Here is a 9,220-nt window from a genome sequence, read left to right on the forward strand (position 1 = left end):
TTTTTTTTTTTTTTTGGTGGTCCGTTCTTGAAGCACGGACTGTTTAAACCGTATTCGGTCCGTGCATGAAGCACGGACTGTTAAAACCTCATCCGGTCCGTGCATGAAGCACGGACTCTATTTTTAATATTTTCGGTCCGTGCATGAAGCACGGACTGCGCAAATTTAATTCAGTCCGTGCTTCATGCACGGACCAGAACATTTTTAAAAACCGAACGTCGCGCCTAGACGTTTCACTTGGCCATTCTTCTCCGTTTTCTCCTCTGGTTCTTCGTCTTCTCCTCTGATTCTTCGTCTTCTCCTCCCTCATTTCTTTCTTGCGTGCTTGGGTGATTGAAGAGACATGTCGGGCGTGTGGATATTTGGATTTGGAGCACTTTTGGTACTTCTTTGGATTACTCCTTCGATAGAGGTTAGTTCATCTTCTCCTTTTAGATTAATTTCTTTTTATTTTTTTTTTTTATTTTTTATTTTTTATTTTTCAAACCTTTATCGCATGATCACCTGCTTCGAACAATCCATGACGGACACACAAACCTTGTTGTATGTATGCTTGTTAGACTAGGATTCTTGTTTTTGCCTTTGCCATGTTTGTCTTCTTCGAAATGAAAGTCCGATTGTATGCTTATCTCCGATATTTCTTTCACCTTGTTTGCTCACATGCGATCATGAAGTCCTGTTATGTGTGCATTGTGACTTTGTTTCATTTTTCATGCTCTTTTTGATGTCTTCATTGCTTGTGAAATGTTCAAGGCACGATTATTGCAATTTATTATTTTGTTTCGCATGCTTTTGCTCTTTTAGAACCCGTTGGATTTGCTTTGGACTTTGGAGTAGGTTCCTTAGCTGTAGGTGTGATTAGTTGGTGGTGGGCTTTGGGGAATGATTGAGACCATGGTTAAGCAATCGGATGGAGTGATTTAAGTGCTTTTGGGAAAGGCTAGGCGTAGGTTGGGATTGGCTTTCAAGGTTTGAGGTGGTAAGGCATGGTTATTGGATAGGTTAATTTCTTGGTCGTTGATGGGTTTTGGATTTTGGTTAAGGTTTGTTGATAGGTTCTGGTTTAGGTCAAGGCTTTGGTCTGACTTAGGTTAATGGGTTCGATCTTGGTTAGGGCTTTTGGTTTGGACTTTTATTGGGTAGTGGATTTTTCTTGTAGATGGCGCGTACTCGCGGGAGTAGGGCAGCTTTGATTGGTGAGTCCGAAGATATGCCAGCTGCGAGGACTCGGTACGAGCGGGAGACCGTGAGGGCACCACCTGTGGAGGAGGCGACACAGTCTTCATCTAGCAGCTCTTCTTCAGAGAGCGAGGCAGAGGTCGGCGTCTCCAGATGTCGGTCTGCTGTCCGACGAGTGCCTGGGAGGATTAGGACTACAGAGGCGGCAGGCAGAGGTGGTGGTGGTAGTAGCAGTGGTGGACGAGGTGACGGTAGTGGGGAGGGTGGTAGTGGTGGACGAGGTGATAGTGGTAGCCGAGGTCGAGGGGTAGAGGGAGCTCGTGCTTCGATTCCTGCAGAGGCCAGAGAGGGTGTAGTGGATACTCCTCTTCTCACTGGATTGAGTAGGCACGTCTCGATGTACGTACGGATGGACGTGCCGACTCCTTACCCATCCAGCAGCTATAGGGGCAGTTGGAGGACTTTTATGCTGGAGTTCACCCAGTTTACTGAGGATCTGAGGGGCCAGTTTACTCGGGCCGGTTTTGGAGCTTTTTTGAGGATTCCCTACTTTAGATCAGACCGACCCATTTTTGTTGCGATGATGGAGAGGTGGTTCCCAGCCACGCATACGTTTCATATGCCAGAGACTGAGATTGGCATTCGGCCGTCTGATTTTGTCACTATCACTGGGATCTCTATGGAGGGAGAGGCCATTTTTCCTCATATGTTACCGTTAGACGAGGTTGCCGAGTTGATTGGGGCTCCCTATATTCCGGCTGGCGAGGTCGGCAAACTGCATAGGCTGGGTATGCGATTTTTGTGGTCGACCCTAGGTCAGCGGGGTCGGACCGTGAGGCGAGGAGATGCTGACTTTGCTGCAGTTTTCCGCCTCAGTTTTCTGCTTTTGTTGGGGAGTTGCTTCTTCTTGGAGGACGACTCCACTGTGATGACATGGTTTCTCCCTTTTCTTCGAGACATCCGCCGAGTAGCTACCTATGACTGGGGGAGTCTGATTTATGGCACCATCCTTGGTGGCCTAGATCGTATCGTGGAGGGTATCACTTCCCCACGAGGTGGCGGTATCTCTGCCAGGTTCTTCTGGCCTTTTATCGAGGTACTTTCCTTCTCGCATCTTGAATTTTTAACATTTTGTCTCTTCCGATGATTGGTCTGATCTCGTTGCTTCATTTTCTTCCAGCTTTTTGTACATGTACACTTTCCCTACTATCTTCCTGAGATGCGCCATCCGGATGAGGGCTACCCCCTCGGTGCTTTTTGGGCGACTCGAGATGGGCGTACTATCAAGAGCAATGCCCGTAGCGCTCGGGCCCACTTTGACAGGTGCAGGCTTCATGAGGTGAGTAACATCTTTTGGTTTGTAGCGCTAGAGCTTCTTTCCAATATATTAGAATCTCATTGTTTCCCTTCTCTTTATTGTGCAGATATTTTCAGTCACCTTTCCGGACCTTCCTCAGTCGGTCCAGGAGCGCCGAGAGGTGTGGGCAGCCTTCGATCGGGACATGCGACGAGAGATCTATCCCAGCTTCATTGGTCGTCTCTACTATGTGTATTACTTTGGGGAGCGGCTATTCTTTCAGCATGACCGGTCTCTTAGTATCCCCGCAGCTCCGGTGACGCCTTCTTCTGTGGATCTGTCGGCTGAGGAGTACTTAGCTCAGGTCGGTGGGGTACCAGCGCGAGGGCTTCTCGTGGAGGGTGATTACATTAGTTGGTTTAGGACCGCCTCCATTGGTTGCCTGATGCCTGCTATGCCCATGCGTGCCGGGGTTACTGAGATCGGTGGAGTCTTTAGCCGGGAGCACGATGACACCGTGAGTCCTAACTTTCCTCTTCTTCTTATCTTCTGATTCTCCATGTCTGTTCGAGTCTAATTTGCTACTTTTTTTCTCAGATTGATGATCTACGTCGCCTCCGGGAGGGGTACAGTGTGATTGAGGCCCAGGCGGCCCGTTGTGCTGAGATGGAGGCTCGGTGGAGAACGGCTCAGGCAGAGGTGGCAGCTCAGGCCGAGCGTATTCACGAGCTAGAGATGAGGCTGGCCATGAGGGAGTCTCGTGCGCAGGCTGAGATGGTACGTTCTTCTTTTCCCTTATCTCTTTCAATTCCACATTTCTATCACTTTAGGCTGATTACTTTGTTTTCATGTGATGTTTCAGGACTATCATCGACGCCATGATGGGGCCAGCACATCTGCTCATCCACCACCTTCTACTCAGGTACATTTAATTCCAGTTATCTTCTTTCACTAGCCTGCTTGCATATTTGCCTGTTATTTGAGTGCATCTGTTTATCTTTTCAGGCTTCGGATGGCGCCGGACCTTCTACCCGACCCCCGGCTTTTACTGTAGATTCTTCTGATATGGGCTTAGGGATGCATGATCTGCCTGCCTCTTCGGGTACCGGCTCTGTCTTCTCCGGTCTGAGGGACGTAGATCTTTCTGGTGTTGACTCCACTGCTCGAGATGCTCATTTGGTCATTCTCCTTCGCGATTTTGGTTATTTCACACACACTAGGGCATCAATGGAGCCCACTCATGCTTTGGAGGATTCTACCCACTTTGACATTACGGTTGAAAACTCATCTCCCGCTTTTGAAGGTAACTCCAACCTTCCCAATCTCAAAAGGTACGCCGTTGTAGACCCCTTTTTACATCAATGGCTTAGTTCTATGACCCATGAAGAGAGAGTTAGGTGGGATTCCAACAAGCTTGGGTTCACACTCTCTTTGTCAAAGGTCACTATCATGTGGGACTTGATAGAGGCTCTAATGGGATTTTGGGTCCCGGAACTCAATTTGTTTCGTTTTGGAGACAAAGAAATGACTCCTACGATTGAAGAATTTGAGCGCATACTTGGCCTTTGCCAATCGCCTCGGGTGGTTGTACCACCCTTGCGTGAAAGTTATAGAAAAGAAGCGTCAGGATTCTTTGGGGTCACCAAGCAACAATTAGAACGGGTGGATGGAAACTCGAATCTCCTCAAGGTTTCTAAAGAATTTTTGCTTCGATGGCTTGGGGACATGAATTCTCCATCTCGATTTGATGTTTTGGCATTGGTGGTAATGAACCAACTCTTGTTTCCTCGGAACAACGAGTATGTGAATCTAGCTTTGATAAGCGTCCTTGACCAAGTTCGACAAGGTTTTAGGTTGGCTCCCATGCTTCTAGGAGAAACCTATTTGTCTCTCACGGCTTGTTCGAGCGGGAGAGAGCGAGTATATCATGGGTGTGCTCCATTGTTGCAGGTAATTTCCTTTTCAAGTTTGGAAACATCATGATTAGAATTGAAGCTTTTAGATTTTGGGGCATTGTGATTAAAGTTGACTTCCCTTTTTGTGCAGCTTTGGTTCTTCGATCATTTGGCTTTGACTACACCCATTAATCGGCCTTTCAACGTCCATGCGGATTTAGTGGCTTTGATGAACAAAAGGAAACTTCCCGTCCATTCTGGCGGCAAGTTCGGTTGGTTTGAAGGTTTGCAAGGTATGCCAGATGAAGAGATACGTTGGTTAGGCACCTTCCAGCCTTCGGCTTCACCTGTTCTTTCCTTCTCTCAGAGTTGTTTTGCCATATTGATTGGTTTGACTGGAGCCACCCATTACATCCCTCTTCGTGTGTTACGGCAATTTGGTGAAGAACAGGGTATAGTAACTCATGGAGATTTTGGAGAGTGGGTCGGGTCTTTTTCTCCTTCTCCCTCCTCATGGCAATTGCGTAATCGGTTAGAGAAAGCTTGGAAGAACGTGGTGACTCTTGATCATCCTGTATTTCCGGGTTATTCTTTTCAAAACTACCAACTTTGGATGCAACAACAGATTGCTGAGAGAACTTGTGCCACGCCTTCAGTTCAAGGGAGGTCTTCTGGTTCTCATTCCTCTGACCATCGTGATCGACTGGCGGAGATGAAGGTGTCTCATAAGCGGATTGAGAAGATTTGGTTACGTTCTGAGAATGACCTGAAGAACCAGATAGCTCGACTCGAGTTTTTGAAGAATGAAGAGTCTTCTATCCTGAGGGCGGAGATTGATGATCTCCGGGAGAGACTTGCTCAAGGTCCCTGTTTTGATGCCTTTGCATCTTACTTGGTGAGTCGTGATGCTTCCGACGCTGAGGTGGTAATGATGGGACAAGCTGCCCGCATTCGCGCCTTAGAAGAAAGACTTGATTCCTTCTTCATTTCTCGTCGAAATGTGTGATTGGCACCATTTTTTTTTTTTGTATTTTCTTTTCCTTTTACAAAACGTAATGTGAAACTTTTTGAAATGAAAGGAAAATAGGTTTTTTACTTACTTGGCCTCAGGTGTATCTATTGCTTTGAAAACATGATGTTTGAATAAGTCCTAGATTTTTCGTCATCGGCCAAAATAGTAGTTTTGAAAACATTTGAATTTTTGGTAATTTGTCTTTGTCGAATAGATATTGTAGATCCAAAATATGAAGATTTTCGAAAAACCTTTGTTATCTCGATGATATTGGTGTTTTTGCCAACTACTGAGGATATAGATGTCAGCAGTTCTCAGGTTCTTCTTAGAGTCATCCCCAGTGCCCCAGTACTGGGTGAATATCGATCGAGCGATGAGACTTAGGATTCTGGGAAATTTTTGCCGTTCACAGTTTATACTCATGCGGGCCAGGAGTTCTTCTTTTTTTTTTTTTTTTTTTTTTTTTTTTTTTTTTTTTTTTGTATTATTTTTTTTTTGTCCCCTTATTGCCTCCTGGTGCCAGTTACGGTTTTCACCAGACCCGGTTTCCACATTTTTGCGCATCGATGCCTTTTTGGGTTTTCATCGTGCCGGTGGCTTTGATCTTGCCATAGTCTGATTTTTTTACTCATAGCGCCCTTTCGGGTTTTCACTATGCCCTTTCAGATTATGCTTGTATTTTTTTAAATTTTTTCATTACAGATCTTGTTTGGAGCCTCTGTGTCTTTGTGGCTTGGTGACTCGAGTTGAGCTGCGAGATCGGCGACTCTACTCTTGTAGTGGCACTCTTTCTTGAGTAACAGATCTAGATTCCCCTCTCGAGTTTGCTGACGACTATTCGTGGCTCGGCAACTCAAGTTGAGCCGCGAGATCGGCTACTCTACACTTCGAGTACTCTTTTTTTTCGAATTTCCGACCTGGACTCCCCTCTCGCGTCTTCCAACGACTAATAAGACTTGAGGTCCGGATCAAGCTGCCAGATCATTGGTGCTGCCACCGTCATTATGATGCCTTAGAACATTCCCTGATCCGAAAGGACTTTTGATGGGACGAAGTGTTGGCTAAGGCTGAGTGTAGTGGAAAGGTACAAAAAGGTTAAGGTAGGTTCGTCTAGAGTGGGTTAGACTTGGGGTTCGTATATTTTTGTTTCGAAAAGGTGATCTATGTCTCCTCCCAGCGTCTCTCGAACTTGTTTAGGCTGGAGATTTGGGTCGAGCTCAGATCAAGTGTCCGAGTTTTTGAATTTTTTGATTTTTTTGTATTTTAGCCGTTCACAGTTTATCCTCATGCGGGCCAGGAGTAGCTGATGCTTTGACTTTCTGATTTTCTTTTCTTTTGTTTTCCCTTTTTTTTTTTTTTTTTTTTTTTTTTTTTTTTTTGTCTTGCCCCAGTCTTAGGTTAAGAAATGAACGTGATGGCTCAAAAGGGTTGACTAGGGTTAGATAGTTGTTTTCAGGATAGCAAAGATGGCCTTTCGTCATCTCAGGGTCAGATCTCAGGCGTAGTATTTCTTAACGGTGTCAGCATTGATCGGCTGAGGGAAGACTTGTCCGTCCATTTCTGTAAGGATCAAAGCTCCTCCCGTCATTACCTTCTGCACAATGAATGGTCCCTCGTAATTTGGTCTGAATTTTTCCCTAGCATCTTCTTGTATTGGTAAGATCTTTTTCAAGACAAGGTCTCCTGGTGAGAAATTTCGAGGTTTGACTTTCTTGTTGTAGGCTCGAGCTATTCGTTTCTGATAGATCTGTCCGTGGCAAATGGCTGCAAGGCGCTTTTCTTCAATCAGATTTAGTTGATCAAATCGGGTTTGAACCCATTCTGTTTCATCCAACTCTGCTTCTTTTAAGATCCGGAGGGAGGGAATCTCGACCTCGACGGGTAAGACTGCTTCCATTCCATACACCAATGAGTACGGAGTTGCCCCAGTTGAGGTTCGAAATGAAGTCCGATAAGCGTGAAGGGCGAAAGGCAACATGTCGTGCCAATCCTTGTAAGTGACTGCCATTTTCTCGATATTCTTTTGATGTTTTTGTTGGCGGCCTCAACTGCTCCGTTCATTTTGGGTCTATACGGTACAGAATTGTGATGAGTGATTTGAAAGTCTTCGCACATCTTGATCATGTCCTTGTTTTTGAAGTTCTTGGCGTTGTCTGTCACTAACCCGCTGGGAAGCCCATATCTGCAGATAATATTGTTCTTGACAAACTTCAGAACACTGCTCTTTGTGACATTGGCATAAGAAGCTGCTTCTACCCATTTTGTAAAGTAATCGATAGCGACTAGGATGAAGCGGTGCCCATTTGAAGCTTTTGGCGAAATCTGTCCAATAACGTCCATGCCCCAGAGTGAGAAGGGCCAAGGAGTAGTCATATTGTGCAACTCTGAAGGTGGCGCGTTGATCTTATTGGCATAAATCTGGCAGAGATGGCATTTACGGACGTGTTGATAGCAATCACTTTCCATGGTAGTCCAGTAATATCCCATTCTCATGATCTTCTTAGCAAGCATGTGACCATTCATGTGAGGTCCGCAGACTCCACCATGTACGGTTTCGATCAGTCGTTTTGCTTCTATTTCTGCCACACATCGGAGTAGGACTTCATGATGTGATTTCTTGTACAAAATGTCATTGCTCAGGAAGAATTGGCCTGCTAGCTTCTGGATAGTCCTTCGATCATTTGATGTTGCGTCCGATGGGAGAGTTCGATCTTCGAGATAGGCTTTGATGTCTGAGTACCAAGGCTTTTCTTCAGATTCTTCAACTTCGACGGGTAAGCAATAAGCTGGCTCGTCTTGAAGTCCAATCTCAATAGGGTCAATGACTAAGTCCTCTGAGATACTGATCATGGAAGCGAGCGTTGCTAGTGCATCAGCAAATTGATTCTTGGCTCTCGGCATATAAGTGAATGAGATTCTATCGAAGCGTGAGCTTAGTTCCTCTAGATACTCATGGTAAGGGATCAATCTTTGCTCTCGAGTCTTCCATTCTCCAGTCGTCTGATAGACTACTAAGCTTGAATCTCCGAAAACATCGATCTCATCTACCTCAAGATCTAGTGCTGCTTTCAACCCTGCTATGCATGCTTCGTATTCAGCCTCGTTGTTAGAACATTGGAACTTTAGTCTGATTGCAATTGGCACGTGGGACCCATCTGGTTTGATCAAGACTGCCCCTATTCCGTTTCCCTTCTGATTTGCTGCCCCGTCAAAGTACATTTTCCAGCCCGGTTCTTCATCATCGTCTTCAATCTCAGTGAGCAATATGGCTTCGTCAGGAAAGTTTGTCTTCAATGGTTCATAATCAGGCAATGGATGCTCGGCTAAGTGGTCGGCGATGGCTTGCCCTTTGATGGCCTTTTGAGTGACATAGGTGATGTCAAACTCAGATAACAGTAATTGCCATTTTGCAGTACGACCCGTTAGCGCTGGCTTCTCGAAGAGATACTTGAGCGGGTCCATTCGAGCGATGAGCATAGTCGAGTAGCTGAGGAGGTAGTGTCGTAGTCGTTGAGATGCCCATACCAATGCGCAGCAAGTCTTCTCGAGTGCCGAATACTTTGCCTCATAATCAGTAAATTTCTTGCTGAGATAGTAAATGGCTTGCTCTTTTCTACCTGACTCATCGTGTTGCCCCAGTACACAGCCCATAGACGTTTCTTGCACCGAGATATACATCAGTAAGGGTCGTCCTGGCGTAGGAGGAACCAAGACTGGTGGATTGAGCAAATATTTCTTTATCTTGTCGAAGGCTTCTTGACAGTCTTCGTTCCATGCTTTCGGCATGTCTTTTCTGAGCAGCTTAAATACTGGTTCGCAAATAGGCGTGAGTTGCGC

General features: G+C 45.7%; 1 protein-coding gene across 1 annotated transcript; it reads left to right on the top strand.

The window, feature by feature from the left end:
* Positions 1 to 1,159: 1,159 nt before the first annotated feature.
* Positions 1,160 to 8,052, top strand: LOC147388595 (uncharacterized). Its single transcript, XM_086418318.1, has 8 exons — positions 1,160 to 2,275; positions 2,360 to 2,518; positions 2,604 to 2,993; positions 3,074 to 3,253; positions 3,339 to 3,398; positions 3,482 to 4,426; positions 4,523 to 5,234; positions 8,024 to 8,052. Exons 1-8 carry the CDS (start codon positions 1,160 to 1,162, stop codon positions 8,050 to 8,052), a joined length of 3,591 nt encoding a protein of 1,196 aa, XP_086274444.1.
* The last annotated feature ends 1,168 nt before the right edge of the window (positions 8,053 to 9,220 follow it).

The sequence above is a fragment of the Akebia trifoliata genome, chromosome 12, assembly GCF_017979445.1.
Source record: "Akebia trifoliata isolate Shusen 1 chromosome 12, ASM1797944v1, whole genome shotgun sequence".
In the NCBI taxonomy this organism is placed as follows: Eukaryota; Viridiplantae; Streptophyta; class Magnoliopsida; order Ranunculales; family Lardizabalaceae; genus Akebia; species Akebia trifoliata.